Source organism: Malus domestica, chromosome 09, assembly GCF_042453785.1.
Source record: "Malus domestica chromosome 09, GDT2T_hap1".
Lineage (NCBI taxonomy): Eukaryota > Viridiplantae > Streptophyta > Magnoliopsida > Rosales > Rosaceae > Malus > Malus domestica.
The window spans coordinates 25397789-25414904 of record NC_091669.1 but is presented as its reverse complement, the minus strand read 5'-3'; the positions used below and the strand labels follow the sequence as shown (position 1 = coordinate 25414904).

The 17116-nt window shown below is 38.5% G+C and overlaps 1 protein-coding gene across 2 annotated transcripts; it reads left to right on the top strand.

The window, feature by feature from the left end:
• The first annotated feature begins 333 nt into the window (after nt 1-333).
• On the top strand, nt 334-11716 carry LOC103443865 (topless-related protein 1-like). Of its 2 annotated transcripts, none has more exons than XM_008382762.4 (27): nt 334-881; nt 1288-1425; nt 1549-1728; nt 1812-1925; nt 2010-2168; nt 2680-2857; nt 2951-3077; nt 4150-4259; nt 4360-4525; nt 4658-4767; nt 4868-4937; nt 5027-5100; nt 5187-5282; nt 5355-5450; nt 5543-5670; nt 5775-6009; nt 6094-6258; nt 6345-6437; nt 6633-6779; nt 7402-7509; nt 7615-7794; nt 7882-8010; nt 8090-8185; nt 8647-8835; nt 8927-9093; nt 10809-11080; nt 11249-11716. In XM_008382762.4, exons 2-26 carry the CDS (start codon nt 1346-1348, stop codon nt 11014-11016), a joined length of 3405 nt encoding a protein of 1134 aa, XP_008380984.1. In that variant the 5' UTR covers nt 334-881; nt 1288-1345; the 3' UTR covers nt 11017-11080; nt 11249-11716. The 2 variants fall into 2 exon arrangements, with proteins under 2 accessions (XP_008380984.1, XP_070661644.1); XM_070805543.1 differs by lacking the exon at nt 334-881 and adding an exon at nt 930-1184.
• Nucleotides 11717-17116: the final 5400 nt, after the last annotated feature.

Sequence of the window (17116 nt, the reverse complement as noted above, 5' to 3'; positions counted from 1 at the left end):
GTTCTAAATAGTAGGCTGTTTAGTTTCAGTGGCCTACGTGCTTCCGAGATTGATGAGATGGACAAACCCCCACGTCACGACTCCAAAACCACTCCTTTAATTACATATATATATATATATATCCAATATTACGATATCTCGCGATTGTTTCGATTTTAAAATATCATATCGCAATCATGCCTCTCTCACAGTATCACGTGATATATGAATTTGTACCGTGGCCCAATGGTATCTCTCGTAATATTTCTCAAAATCTGGGGTCAAATGTTTGTGTGGACCGTCCCAGAGAGCTTGCCGTTTCTTAGGGGGATCTGATAGTAATGAGCGCTTTCCAAGTTCCGGTTCACCCCCTTTTCAGGTTAGCATTATCTTAATACCAGCCGTCGTTATACTCAGAAGACTCAAAAGTCAAACTTCTTTGATAAATCTAACGGCAAGAGGTGCGGGTTCAAATCTGACTGCGTTGTATGGGATTTCACTCTTAGCTGAAGGACAGTTGTCACCTATAGATTCCGCGCCGATGAACTGGACAGACGCGGCCGGCTAAGTGCAACCCAGCTCCATTCGCAACTACGCATAAGTACTTGGGCAGATCATGCAACCTATCACAAGCTAACGCAACCTATTGCTTGATAAGTCGAGTAGGATTGATAAGCTCGGTGGCTTATCATCCTCTTTACCTGTCGCCTCCTATAAAAATCACCCATTTCTGCCAGTTTTAACGTCTCATCTCTCTCGATATATATAAATACAAAAAAAATTTGGAGAGACAAAGAAAGAGAGTTTACTACAAGTTTCTAGAGAGAGGGAGCTTTCTCCGAGCTGTCTCTCCCTCCTTTTCTTCTGGATGTGTGGTTGTTTGTTCTGATTTGGTTCTCAAGGTGCGAGCTTCTCTCTCTTTCCTGGAATATCTAACTATTAATTTTTCTCCTTAAGTTTTTATTTTTATTTATTTTTTCTTTTGGGTTCATTTTTTTTGGGATTTTTCTAATTTTCTTAACCTTTTTCTTTTGCATCTTCGATTCCCACATGGGTCTTGAAAAAGCTGCTTTCTTTGCCTCTTTGATCCCCCAAAAAGTTCAAAAATTGTCTCTTTTTTTTTCTTCTTAAACCTGAATTTGATGAGTGAAAATATCTCAAATTATTGGGAAAAATGGTGTTTTAGCTTTGTGATCTAGTTCTGGGTGTGTTCCTGGTGAATTTATTTTTATGATTTTGTAATTTTATTTTGATTTTTGAGCTTTTTAAGTTACCCCTGTTCATATTTATTATATTTTATTTTTGCAGATCTAGTTATATTTTCAGTGATATTTCTGGTTCTGGAATCAAGGAGGGGGCGGTCAAGATGTCTTCTCTGAGTAGAGAGCTTGTGTTCTTGATCTTGCAATTTCTCGATGAGGAAAAATTCAAAGAGACTGTTCACAAGTAGGGCTGACTTCTATATTTTTAAATTAATTTTGTAATTAATACGTATTTATTGGCATAATTGCTGATTATGTACTGATATACTGCGTCAGTAATTGCCTTTATGATGTAAATTTTAAATAGGCTAGAGCAGGAATCTGGGTTTTTCTTTAATGTGAAATACTTTGAGGATGAGGTGCATAATGGCAATTGGGATGAAGTTGAGAAGTACCTCTCCGGGTTCACTAAAGTGGACGATAACCGCTATTCCATGAAAATCTTTTTCGAGATAAGGAAGCAGAAGTATCTCGAGGCATTGGACAAGTAAGCTTACAACGTTTCGATTTCAGTTCATTGAGGAATTATATGGTTGAATTGCATGTAAAGTGACTGTGTGAACTTTATAGGCATGATCGGTCCAAAGCCGTGGATATTCTAGTAAAGGATTTAAAGGTTTTTGCCACATTCAATGAAGAACTTTTCAAGGAAATCACTCAGCTCTTGACATTGGAGAACTTTAGGTATGAGAATTCCGTTATATGAAGAAAGTCTCAATAGAAAACAGTTGTAGCAAATGTACTAAAACACGGCCTCTTGCATTATAGGGAGAATGAACAACTATCCAAGTATGGAGATACAAAGTCTGCCAGGGCAATCATGTTGGTTGAACTTAAGAAACTGATTGAAGCAAATCCCTTATTCCGTGATAAATTGCAGTTCCCAAGCCTTAAGAATTCGAGGCTACGGACACTCATTAACCAAAGGTAATTACTCTGAAACCATGACATCAGTTATATAAGATTAGCTGTGCACTTCATTGTGACTTATGGATATTGTTTCAAACAGTGGTCTTGCTATAATATTTTCACATACGGAATGAGTGCTTTTGTCTTCTGTTGCCTTCAGAATGAGACTTTCATCAAGTTGATCGTACTAGCTAATGAGTTTATCGTTTAAGTACATTGTCTATGTGGCTAATCAAAAAGTTGGTTATCGCTTGAATTATGTGGAAACAAAAAGAAGTCATTAATATTATTCCAATGCTAAAACATGTGCTTGAATCTTAATTTAGAATATGGCTCATTACTACATAGCACGGGCCTGGTGACAGTTGTACATCACTGCTTGATTCCACCTTCTGGTGTCAGGATTCTATTTTTTTGTTGGTGAACGTTGTTAGAAGTTTCCACTGCAGACACCATTAACTATCATTTGTGCAAATTATGACCTTTCTGGTTCTGCTGAGAGAACTAATTCTCCTTCTGTAAATTCAAGCTTAAATTGGCAGCATCAGCTTTGTAAGAACCCAAGACCAAATCCAGATATAAAAACACTTTTTGTGGATCACTCATGTGGACAACCTAATGGTACGCGGGCACCATCACCTGCAAACAACCCACTGCTTGGATCCTTACCAAAAGCTGGAGGGTTTCCTCCACTAGGTGCACATGGGGTAAGTAATCTAGTGAACTGTTGATACACTAATTATGTAGAAACTTTGTTGTTATTAACTTTTTGTTGATGCGCTTGGCATTTGCATTTTCAGCCTTTTCAACCTACACCAGCCCCGGTTCCCATACCCCTTGCAGGTTGGATGTCTAATCCTTCCACTGTTACTCATCCAGCAGTTTCTGAAGGAGGAGGTATTGGTCTTGGTGGTCCATCAATAACAGGTAAAACATCATTTTGTTAAGGGAAATTTTATTTAAACCCATGTAACCTCTTTCTACACTCAACTTAAATTTTAAATGTTAATTGTCTATTTTACCCTATTGCATAATTACTATAAGTACAAAATGAAATTAACAATAAAACTCAAATTTCTCAATAAACCCAGACACTATAATTAAACCCTAGCATCACCCTTTGTTTATCCTACGTCCATTCCGGCTAAAATCCTAATAGTTCTGATAGAGAAAAACAAGCTTTTTTTATTGATGGATAGTGATTTTGAAGTTTTGAATCCTCCAACTAAGGTATGATTCGATTTATGGATATTTTGTTTGTTTGCTTCTTCTTTGGATTAAATTTCATACTTATTATATTGTATTGTATTTGTTTTTTTCGGCCGTCTGTTTGCCCCCAAAACACCATTGCAAGGACTTTTGATTAGTAGTTCAAAGACATATAACTTGATTCTTGGTGCAAATAATGATTGCCCAACCTCATAAACCTTGACCACTCACTAGTGGGTGGCATGTCTCCATCCAAATCCAAAGCATCAAGGTCAAATGTTTTTCTGGCAAGGTGATGGACTAAACTGGAGCTTGCATCGCATTCTCTGGCAAATTCAAATCTATGGAAGGATCTCTTGGATCCCAAGTCTATGGATGGGTTTGGTAGCAGAAAAAAAAAAAAAAAGCCATGGAAATGCTAGTCACATGCAATTAATTAAACAGGGGCAAAGGACGCCTCTTTGAAGAAAAAAACATTCAGTTAGAGATGTTATTTTATAAAAGAAATGGGTGTAAAGATAACTTTACATTCTGAATTGGATTTGAAAGGGTAGTTTAGGTAATAAATTTGGTTTTAAAGAGATATTAATTCTTTAATTAAAAAAAATATGGGTGGAGAGCAAGTTGGGTGTAGAAAGAGGTTAGATGGGTTCAAATAAAATTTCCCTTTTGTTAATACTCAAGCTCATAATTTTCATTTATCATGATCCCGATTAGATGGTTCTTGATTGTGGTGTTTCATGATCCAATAAAATGGTTTTTGATTTTGCTGTCTCATTACCTTGTATAGCTGCCTTGAAACATCCAAGGACTCCTCCAACTAATCCTTCTGTGGAGTATCCGTCTGGGGATTCTGATCATGTTTCTAAAAGAACAAGGCCGATGGGGCTGTCTACCGAGGTATGTACATACTTGCAAAGATTAGATTTTGAATGGTGATCTCTATTTTCGTCCTCGTTTACCTTTTTATTTGTATCTGATAGTTTGTTCTTTTGTGCAGGTTAATCTCCCTGTTAACATGTTGCCAGTAACATTTCCAGGGCACGGTCATGGTCAACCTTTGAATGCACCTGATGACTTGCCCAAGAATGTCACACTGACTTTGAATCAGGGTTCATCTCCCATGAGCATGGATTTTCATCCTTCACAGCAGACCTTGCTTCTTGGTTTGTATAAGTAGCTCCTTATATTTATTTGTATACCTTCGGGCTCTACAGTTGTGTTCGTTAATTCGGGTTTTCCCTTAGATGCTTGGTACTCATACTTGTCTGTTGATTGTTCTCTATGTGATGCTTCAGTTGGTACCAATGTGGGGGACATAGGGCTGTGGGAAGTTGGATCTAAGGAGCGACTAGTTTTACGGAACTTCAAAGTATGGGATCTTAGTTCGTGCTCAATGCCCCTGCAGGTCTTTCCATTTCTATCCTTGTTCATATATGACATAAAAACTCTGCACACTCTATTCTTTCTGGATATATGAGTTGGTTGACTGTCTTTGTGAAATTCAGGCTGCTCTAGTTAAGGACCCTGGTGTGTCTGTTAACCGTGTGATTTGGAGCCCTGATGGTGCTTTGTTTGGTAAGCTGAGCATACTGTGATATGGCTTTATAATTATGTAAGGATTGAATTAGATCTTGATTATTGTATCATATACAATCCAATTATAGGTGTTGCTTACTCAAGGCACATTGTTCAAATATATTCATATCATGGGGGTGATGACGTACGACAGCACCTAGAGGTATATACTGTTTCAATTTGTTCCACTTTTGTTTTGTTATCTTTGAGTTTTCTGTATTCATGGTGACTCTGAAAATACTGTCGTAGATTGATGCACATGTTGGTGGAGTAAATGATATAGCATTCTCCCATCCCAATAAGCAGCTTTGTGTGATTACCTGTGGGGATGACAAGACCATCAAGGTTTGTTAGTTGTCTAATATGTTTGCTTGCCTAATATTTTCTGTTCGTTGCTGATTTCCTTCATAAATTTAGGTGTGGGATGCTACAACTGGTGCAAAACAATATACTTTTGAAGGTCATGAGGCTCCAGTTTATTCTGTCTGCCCACATTATAAGGAAAACATTCAGGTGTTGTGGTATTTTATTTTGGTTTTTCATTCTTACTAATTACACATTCTGTTTCAGTCTTTTGATGCTCATTCTTTGTTGTTATGCTTCAGTTTATCTTTTCAACAGCACTGGATGGAAAGATAAAGGCTTGGTTGTATGACAATTTGGGATCTCGAGTTGATTATGATGCTCCTGGTCGCTGGTGCACAACCATGGCTTATAGTGCTGATGGTACAAGGTTAGTAGTGTACTTAGCTCAGATTTCTTTTTTTCTATTGCTGGATGGGCAAACTATATGGTTATTTATTTCGTTTCCTCGTTTTATTTGGCGGTGGGTTGCAGGCTATTTTCATGTGGGACAAGTAAAGATGGTGAGTCATATATTGTTGAATGGAATGAAAGTGAAGGGGCTGTGAAAAGGACCTATCAAGGCTTTCGCAAGCGTTCTTTTGGCGTTGTGCAATTCGATACTACTAAAAACCGGTTTTTGGCTGCTGGTGATGATTTTTCTATTAAATTTTGGGACATGGACAATATTCAACTTCTGACAACTGTTGATGCTGATGGAGGCCTCCCAGTAGGTTCATTTCCTTCAAGTAAATTGAAATAATAGAATCTAAAATACCAGCTGCTCATCTTCTTTGCCTTTCCTAATTCCTAGGCAAGCCCTCGTATCCGCTTTAACAAGGATGGCACTCTCTTGGCTGTTTCTGCCAATGAGAATGGGATTAAAGTTTTGGCAAATGCAGATGGAATGCGGTTGTTGCGAACATTTGAGAATCATCTCTCTTATGATGCGTCAAGGCCCTCTGAAGTTGTGACAAAGGTATTTTAAATAATTTTGCCTGCCTGACATTTAATTAAGCTTATCCTTTATTAACTTAAGCACGCCTAACACTCAACCTCTTTCAGCCTGCAATAACCCCAATTCAAGTTGCAGCAGCAGCTGCTAGTGGTGCTGGACTGGCTGAAAGAAGTGCATCTGCAGCTGCTGTTTCTGGAATGGTTCGTTGTGCATGCTTATTCTTTTGTGTTGATTGACTGTCATTATTTTGCTTGTTTCTAACAGCATTGTGATCTGCAATTACTCTCATGGTCATTTGTTGCTCTTAAGTCAGACTTCTTTTATTTTATGTAAATTAGAGTTTAAGAATACCTACACTTATGATTCTATAATTAGTCAAGCATTATTTATACCAGAATGGGGATGCTCGGAACTTAGGGGATGTGAAACCTAGAATAGCGGAAGAATCCAATGACAAATCAAAGATTTGGAAACTCACTGAAATCAGCGAACCATCACAATGCCGTTCCTTGAGGCTACCTGAAAACATGAGAGTAACCAAGGTATGATATTGCTAATTGCCTGTATTCTTGAAACATTTCATGTCTATTGATGGATTTGTTTATTCCTGGTCTGGTTAATCCTTCTCATGGAACTTTATATATACCTCATTGTGTTCTAGTGCTTACTGTATAAATATTTGTATGTTGTGGTCTTGGAGCATTTACTACATGTACAGCTTAATGTGTTTGTTCATCAATGAAGATATTATGACCTTTTATTGGCCATGGCCTTGCTTCTCAAAATGAATGATTATTTCTTTTCATAGTGGTTTATATACGAAACAAATAATATTTTATTTTCAGAATGGTGCTTCACATGATTTCATTCTTCAAAAAATATGGAAGTTAAATTAAGACAACTTATGCAGCAGCAACAACATAGGTATAACTAAATATAACCTTTTGTTAATATCTCCTTATCATTCAATATGACAAGCATCCTTCCCATTTCCTATGTTAAGTACAGGTTGTTCCCAATAGTTTGATTCGTTGCATTTTGACGTGGTATATTTTGAGTTAACTGAGAGATGCTCAATTTTTTTTTGGTGCTGTATCAATGTGATGAATGGGACAGGTACCTGCTCACTGCAATATATTCTAATTAACCCCTTGGTTTTTACAGATTTCGAGGTTAATCTATACTAATTCGGGAAGTGCAATTTTGGCTTTAGCATCAAATGCCATCCATTTGTTATGGAAATGGCAGAGGAGTGAGCGTAACTCTAGCAAGGTGTGTAGATGCATAGTAGTAGTTTCCATCAATCATTTGTAGTTTTTTCTTCATAAATTTGAGAGGCGAGTGTCATAATGCCAAAACAATTTTTATACCCTGCAGGCAACTGCTAGTGTTTCACCTCAACTGTGGCAACCCTCAAGTGGCATTTTAATGACCAATGATATTACTGACACAAGTCCTGAAGAAGCTGTTCCTTGCTTTGCTTTGTCCAAGAATGATTCTTATGTAATGTCAGCATCTGGTGGAAAGATTTCCCTGTTCAATATGATGACATTTAAGGTAACACATCTTAAAAATTGATAGCCTGCTTTTTTCCCTTTTCCATTTTTCATTTGACTAATCACAACTTCTTGTTGGTGAGTGCAGACAATGACAACTTTCATGCCTCCACCACCTGCTGCAACATTTCTTGCTTTCCATCCTCAAGATAACAATATTATAGCTATTGGGATGGATGATTCTACAATTCAGATATATAATGTCCGCGTAGATGAGGTATGAGACATGTATGCAATTTGTCTTAGAACTTTCTGTTTGAGATGGTTCTTATTTGGTTTTAATTTTCTCGATGCAGGTTAAGAGCAAGCTTAAAGGCCACTCTAAAAGAATAACTGGCCTAGCATTTTCTCATGTACTGAATGCGCTAGTTTCGTCAGGAGCAGATGCTCAGGTATTAAAACTTATCAGCTTTGGTACCATGAATTAGTACTCCCTATTTAGTTGTCCTCCTGTGGTCGACTGAAATAGAATCTAACTCCAAAATACCTTTCCACGACAAGTGTGCTGTAACTGAAGTAAGATAATTTTCTTTGAGGCACTAAAGAAACAACTGTTCGCATAGGTTCCTTGCAAATTATGGCCTCTTATTACTAATATCTTGGATAACAGTGTTTTCTAGTTTCTTATTCAACTTGCATTCATTTTATCTTTTCAAACTTGTTCAGTTTCCAACAACTCCAATTTTTCTTTTTGAAACAATTTTTTTTTTTTTTTGAAAAATTAATTCCAATTGTTAAATTTGGAATTGCCCCGACATAAGCATTTCTCAGTAAATGTAATCAAGTCCTTGTGAGAAAAATACTGAATTCACTAATGTTTGTTTGGTTATTATTTATTTTCTCCTTTCTTCAGCTCTGCGTATGGAACTCTGATGGATGGGAAAAGCTGAAGTCCAGATTCTTGCAGCTTCCAGCTGGGAGAACAACAGCTTCACTGTCAGACACACGTGTACAGTTTCATCACAACCAGCAACAGTTCTTGGTTGTGCACGAGACTCAACTTGCCATATATGAAACAACAAAACTAGAATGTGTAAAGCAGGTAGATTTGTCTCTTGGAGCATTGATGTGAGGATTTAACCTCCCTTAGAATTGTTTTTTAAATTAAAATTCTTTTTTCCCTTGATTTTTAGTGGGTTCCACGTGATTCTGCTGCACCAATCTCTCATGCAACATTCTCATGCGATAGCCAGCTTGTATATGCCAGCTTTTTAGATGCAACCGTGTGTGTGTTCAGCGCTGCAAATCTCAGACTGCGGTGTCGTATTAATCCTTCTGCTTATCTTCCTGCTAATGTTAGGTAATTCCCTCTTTCCATTTCAATGGTGCATTTTAAGTTTTACTTTGGATTGTACTTGTTCATTATCACTTTCCAGTCCGGAATATGTTTGATTTTTCTTTTGAGTAACAGTTTAAACAAGATCTTACTGTGGTTTAAGATAACATTTTGAATTCATGTTATGTTCCCAACCTTAGAAAATCACAGGAGACCAAGCAAGCTTAGTATACTTGCATAGGATGGACACAGGATCATCCTTTTCATTGCTGTCCACAGGAAGTGGTTGTCATCCTTTACCATCACTTGTATCAGCTGAACCTTAAGTGCACACGTTTTATGCACTATAATTTTAGAGATGGACCTAAACTAAACAATTTAACATGATTCTTAATGCACTGTGGGTGTGTTTGTTTAGCATCCTTCAGTTTCAGTAGACTAGACTGGATTGAGATTTAGTGAAGACCCGTGTTTGTTCCGTACATGGACTAGCTTTAATGAGCATAGCCTTCACTCACTTCGACTAAGGGGCTTGCTAGATAGTCTTAGCGAGTCCCCCAGACAACCATGGGATTGCTAGTCCATCGCCTTCTCCTCCTCATCGCCTCTCAACGCCCACAATCTCGTCTCTCTCTTCCTATCCCTCCCAACCATCGAAGAATCCAGAGCCTCCCTCGTCGTCCACCTCAGCAAGCTCTTCTCCGGATCCCCAACGTCATACAGTTCTTCCTATTTGAATCGCCGAAGTCCTCAATTCCCAAGACTTGGAGCTCGCTTGATTTGACCAAAGAGGAGGCTCTTGTGTTTGTTGCACCTGAGCTTGCTCTGATTCTGATTTGCCAATTGATGTTCAGCTTGGAAGCTCAGGTGCAGGAGAATTGGAGCAACATTAAGAATTTGGAATCTGGTTTGAGATCGAGAAGGCAAAGCTGGACAGGGGAGAAAAAGAGGGAGAGGGACGGAAAAAATAAGGAAAGAAAAAAATAGGGATTTGAAGTAAGGGACCAGAAGCATCTAGCGGGGATAGAAGGCAAGGAAAGATTTGAGATTGAGAAGGAAGAGAAAAAGAAAAGACCAGAAGCCTTTGGAAAGGAGGAAAAGAAGAGAGAAAAAAAGAAGAAGGAAAGGTGGAGAGAGTGCAGAGAAAGAATTCTAAAAAATGACAAAATATTTTATTCCAAAAATAATTTAGTTTGTAATTTAGTTCGACATTGCACCAAACGCTCCATTATTCTTATCCTACTTAGTTCATGCCAAGGCAATCTAGCTTAGTTTCTAAAGTTAGTCCTATAATTCCTGGTATTAGACACCTGTTTGGTTTACTTTATAACGTTAACTAGTGGTATAGCTAGAACTTTTACATATTACTTAATTTGCAACGTTTTTTTTTTTAAATTACCAATTTTAGCTACTTCCTTAAAAACCCAAAATTTGGTGCTTAGATTGCCTAATAGGATAGGAATTTAGTACTTTCTATTATGGTGATAAAAATAATAGTAAACCGCTGATAACTAGTCGTTCTAATTGTAGCGCCTTTTTTATTACTTCTTATTGGAACTCTGAATATCGCAATCATACGCTCCTTTGTAAAAGCATGAAGGGACAATATTACTTTGAGGAGTGCATCATGACTGTTTTGGCGTGCAATTAACAGCTCCTAATTTACTAGTTTGGTAAAGCTAAACTAGGTTTGTGATAGCTGTTGCTAATTCCAGCCCTCCGCTTCCCCTTTGCAACAGTTCTAACGTACAGCCCCTTGTTATTGCGGCGCATCCACAAGAAGCAAATCAGTTTGCATTAGGACTATCGGATGGTGCTGTTCACGTCTTTGAGCCCCTTGAATCTGAAGGCAAATGGGGTGTGGCTCCACCTGTTGAAAATGGTTCAGCAAGCAGTGCGCCGGCTACTCAAGTTGGAACTTCAGGTTCAGATCAAGCTCAGAGATGATCAAGAGGCTGGCAGAGCACAAGTTCTTTTACATGCTTTGCTTGCTGGCCTATTCCAAATACAGGTATGCCTGCATTTGCCTAATTTCTATTTACGCTACGAGCAATACTTTTATTTGCTGCTCAATCCAATCAGTTAATGCAACCCGTCATTTCTAGGGAAATCGTTTGATATATTTTTGCCCTTTTTTCGTATTTTCTCTTTAACACGTTTTCATTTTGCGTTGTTGCAGTTTGTGTTCTTCATGCAGTGTAATTTAATCAAGGAAGGATGTGCAGATATGTAGATTTAACAAGTTGGTTCAGAATCTCAAGTAAGGTAAATGCAGTAGGAGTATTGTCAGTGAAACGTATTTAAATTGTGTCAGAAATGAAGAGTTTTATTTTCTCCGGTATGCTTTTCTTTCAATTGATGATCATGAATATCATTCTAGTTTTTTATTTTTATTTTTTATGTCAAGTTGCGTTGGTGTCTTGTTTTTCATTTGTCTTCGTCGTTGGATGTTACACCAGTGATAATTTTCATCCATGTTCTGTGTGCACCGAGAAAAAAGACGACATAGAAAGTGCATAAGCTTGTAAATGTACCACGAATCGATGTCATAGAAAATGCAGAGTGGTACAAGCGCAGCATACCAGTGTAAAAGATGTTTTTACAATGTGAATGTAGAGATGGTTTTACAGTGTAAAACCGCCGGAAATTCAAGTTTTTACAGGCACACTTGCTGCTGATTTACCATTTTCTTGTTTTCAAGTACAATTCAAGGGGTGGTGAGAGTGAATTTGATGTCCCGTCGGCATCTTTCTACTACATTCCAACGAACCCGGTCTCTGATTCGAACGGAAGAAAAGCTTGTAGAACAAGTTCCGCAAACTTAAGTATGAAAGAGTAAAGCATAAGCAGGTGGGAGCCGAGAGACATTGCAGCGCCAACTAACTTGGTGGGTGCAGGGAACAGGAAGCGGTGTAGACGAAGGAAATACGGCACCAACGGGACAGCAGCGATGAGATTGTCGCCAATGACATTCATCTCCTATATCTCTACATTTAGGCTGACCCCTTCCAACAGCACTCAAAGCCAGAGCTTCAACGAGTGTTTCCAAATCATGGGCTTCTGCAACGGATTACTTCTCTCCGACGGCTACCTTCCAGACACCAACATTTCGATTACCTTACGACGCCAATATTTTGATTGCCTCATGTGCCAAACTCACCCTATTATTCTGTTTATGGTTCGGTTTTGATTCGAAACCAAAACGGTTACAGAGTAGTCTCCAGTGCTGTAGTCTCTAGTTCCCAGTACGCCATTTGACTACATCCCCAAAGCAAACTCCGACTACATCCCCAAAGCAAACTCCGCCAAAATAAACCATAGCACCACCAAAGTTGGCCTGCAAAAGATTGGAGTTAGCCAAGGAAAGTACTTGGATCGCAAGAAAGCCCCGACTAGCGAATACCGAGGGCCGTCCTTGAAACGTGACTTGAAACAATGAGAAGTGTAGCGGGGAATACCCCAATGAGTTTAAGAATAGGCTACTACGCAAGTAGTACGATGGCTGAATACCGAGGATTCTGGTTCTTTCTACCCGCTTTTGCACGACGAGAGTAAGACGAGGAATGTAATTCGATGACTTTATGTGCAGTTCCATCATCACCTATCCAGTTTGGCTTCCGGTACTCGCAATGTCGTTTCAGCTAAAACAGAATCATGGTTACAATTCAAGGGATTTATACAACAAATGTAAGCCTCAATTCGGCCAAATTCACACCTTGTAACCGCAATTTAGTCTAACTATTCCGAATTAGCATCGTCTTTGGGTGACTCATTAGCATTTTACAAAGAAACGAGGACAAAAGCGGTTTGACAGTAGTATCACGGTGAAACCATCGAGAAGTTTTCAGTACACAGGTGACAGTCCTGGACACATTAAGGCCTTGTTTAGCAGTTTGGACTATACTGACTATTTCTGTCGGATATGATATATAGCCACCGGATAGTACTGACTAAATTAGTTGGGCGTTTGGTGCACTATCAGACTAATGATTGTATTATTTATATTGTGTTTGGTACTGAACCGGATAGGACAAGGGCAAAAATTTTTATGACAAATCTTTGTTTGTTTGTTGAACTTTTCTCATATTTATACCTACTGAAAACCACATAAGTTTTCAAATAACAAAGAAAAATAGTATCAAATTTCACAAGCAAGATATGCATTCCTCATTCTTCAAGTTCCATTAAAAACTAACACGAAATACTATCAAATTTCATACCTCTAAGCTACTAAGAAAGAACAAATAGGCACAGGAAGTACTTCATCACTTAAAAGCACTTAAATCGTAAGAAAGTTGGAGAACAAACAGATTAACCGCACAACTCAGCTAAACCCAGCAGAAATAAAAAAACGCATGCAGCCACACAAGTCCAACTATTGAAATATCAATACATCACTGACAACCCATTTTTCAAAAAGCATCAGAAACTCGATGCCTAATTCACAAAACCCACAAAAATTTGATCCCGGTGGGTGCAAAATCTTAAACATACACAACAAAAATAAGAACCCGTATGAATAAAAATTGAAACTTTATACCCAAAATCAAAGAGGCGTACCGGGGGAGAACTGTGGTTTTTGGGTAGCCGGAAAAAAGCAGCAGCCTAACGATAAAGACGAGGAGAAAGTTGGGGCGAGTGGTGAGGAGAGAGAGAGTGGGGGGGGGGAGAGAGAGAGAGAGAGATTGTGAGCTTCTGGAGAGGAAGATAGAGCGTTTGGAGAGGAAGGAGAAAGCGAGAGAAGCCCGGGAAGAAGAAGAAGAAAAATGAAAAGACGAACTGTGATGCAAACGAAGAAGAAGAATTTGAGAAGACGAACCTGGGATTCAGACGAGAGAGGAGTGCGTCTGGAGAGGAAGAGAGAGCATCTGGAGACCGCCGTCTGGAGAGGAAGGAGAGAGCGAGAGAAGCCCAACTAAATTATACCGTGCTTTTGGACGGTATAAGGAAGAGGGTGAAGACCGTATAAAAAAGGTGAGCCCGGATTATTTAATCCGGTGCCTATTTAATCTAAACGGATACTAAACATCGTATTTCGTCTTATTAGTACTATCCGATGCCTTATACGGTATGCTAAACAGAGCCTAAGAAACAAAACTGAAACTATCAACAAAAATCTCCTAACTACTCAATAGGATGCCATTTTTGTAGATACCGTACAAGGAAGCACCGCGCGTAGGAATCTTATCCACATTTTCTTCCATGACAATTCGATGTCGGAAGAAAGCTTCCTATGAAGCACGGAGCAAACTACAAAACCTACAGTTCTGAAAACATTTGGAAACCCAAGTCCGCGGTCCGAGCATATACACAATTTACCAGATGTTTTCCTTCCAAAGTGTTTTCATATACACAGTTGTCTATCCATGCTGCCAGAAGCTTAATGTTACAGACTTCGATTGCCTCCAGAACTATTCAGGCCGGGAGTTTACCAGATTTGGAAGGTCAGTTGACTGGAGCTTCCTTGTTTCGTTTTCTGTTACCTTGCAGGACTCCAATGTCAGAGATTTCAAATTCTTCAGCGTTTTCAAATGCTCAAGTCCAGAATTTGTGATACGATAATCTGAAACGTGAAATTTCAAGTTCTTCAGAGATCAATCCTGTCAACCCTGCTTTCCCATACAAGAATGTGAAAAGTAAAGATAACAATGACAGTAACCATTATAATTAAAATTTCGAGTGTCCCGTTGCTTTGCAGAGTCGATATCCAAGAAAGCACTTAATCATCTGCCATGTGTTCTTTTAAAATAATTTTGGTTAATATTTTTTCACAATTGAAAAAGTAACATTTAATGTGAAACTTAACTAAAGTTAAGTGAAATGACACATAACAAAATATTTAGATGCATGATGAACATACACCATAATTATGGTGATGAGCAAAAATGCTCCCGCAAAACAAAGGCATTCTCAATATCTAGGAAGATTATAAAAAGTTGGTACCAATCATAAGACTAGATACCTCAAATAAGTTGGCACTAATGCCCTTACCTTTGCCTTGCCCTTGTCCCCCTCAAAAAGTGGCTCAAAAATTGGACTTATATCAAATTTTCTCAAAAAAACATAAACTGGTCAAAAAGCCACCTAGTACTATAGTCTAGTGATATATTTCTCTTTACTTGTAAGTGATAGGTTTTAGATTTGATTCTCAGCAAAGGCAAATTTGAATTGTATTTGTGACAGCCGGTCTCGAAATATTTATTTTTCGACAGCGAAATAACTTATATACCCTTGGACCCAATTAGAAGTACGATTTTGTTGGTTTTGGTACGTGACCCACGTGGACACACACCGACTCTCCCTCTTTCTCTCTCCCGTTGACTCTCTCTCTCTCTTTCCTCCCTCTCAGGTTTCTTTCCATTTTCCGTACAACGTACGGACCAGTTTCAAAACCCCTTGATCATTCACGGATTGAGGCTAACGTTGGTGTCTTTGAGTTCTTGACAAGCTAAGGATCACAATCATACCTTTCTTTGGATGTGAAACCCTCGATTTCCCGAGAACTCGAGAACCCAGATTCGAGGTACTGTTCATGCACGCTTAAATGTAAGTTTTTATAAGATTTTAAGCCTCTAGGAAGCTTTAGAACGTCCTTAAGAAGCTCGGAGAAGAAAAACGAAGTGTTTTGGACATTGGGAAGTCGAGTTTGGTGAGTTTGAAATTTGGCCGGAATCATCATGCTTTCTCCGGCAAGATCCCGTGATTTTTGGAGCTTGAAATTGGTAAGATTGTGTTTTTCTAGTCCTAAGCTTCATTTTGGTTAAGATTTCATAAAATTTGGTTGAGAAATGGAAGAGAAATGAAGGTTTAAACATTTTCTAGTTTTCCGGCAACAGTAGCGACCAGCGAGGTTCACCGGAGAATAAAGAAGAATATTTTGTCAAAGTTGACGGAATATTCCTAACAGAGGGTAACAGCGTCAGGTAATTTGGACGGAATATTCCTTTATTTTGACGAAATATTCCTAATGGCAGTTAGGGATTCCGTTAGGATTCCCTGCGCGTGGTCGCGCATGTTGCCGTGCCTCCGCCGGTGCATGGCTGCGCGTGGGTGGTCGGAATTTTTTTCTGAAAATATGGGGATGTTCGTGAGGTTGTGTAGATCACGTTGATATATTCAAACATCCCATTTGAGCAATGTATGAGAAGTTATTAACTAGTTTTGTCTATGTGCTTTAATTAACGTTTATTTAGTAGTTTCGCATATAGGGGAGTCCTATCCCGAGGACGAGCGTAGACAAGGACGGCTCGGGGGCTACGACCCTTCGACATACCAATGAGTGGGCTTTTGGTTTTCAGCATACATTTATATATTTGATATTTTCCTAGAAAATGTGTTTAAATGAAAGTATGCTTTGAAATGTCATGCATATAAATTTATATTCAGCATATGAATTAGTATATGATGCATAATATGAATTGGTGTTGTGGACGCTCAGGTAAGTACCAGGTGAGTTATGTTTTGTTATATGAGATATTGATAATGTGAGACGTGATTGAGAGCTCATAAACCTGCACCTTGGGTGATTGTGATTTAGTCAGAGATATGGTACATGCCTGTTTATGATGTCACCTCCCGCACCATATGCTCACATTGGATCCAATTTAGGTGCATAGTCTTGTTGTACAGACCATTATAAGTGGTTCTGACTCGTAGGTGACTAGCGATTTATTGCATATCTATCATGAGAGCGTAGCATTGAGCATAACTATATCACACCCAGTCTTGTCGTACAGACCTTTACAGTGGTTCCGACTCGTGTGCAGTGTAGTGCCGTATAGGTCACTTGCGGTGACTCCGGCTAGATTGACTAATGAGCTATGAATTCAGCCATACAGATCGCTGGAGGGGTTGCGGCTAATATGTTATTTTCCATGAATTTAATTTCACCTTAGTTACTTATTCTGTTTTATATTTTGGAATGGCAACTTATGAATATGGATATATGAATCATGAATTGATATATATATATATATATATATTTATTTATTTATTTATATTCCATTTATGGGAAAGTTATACATGTTTTACGGCAAGGGTTAGAGTA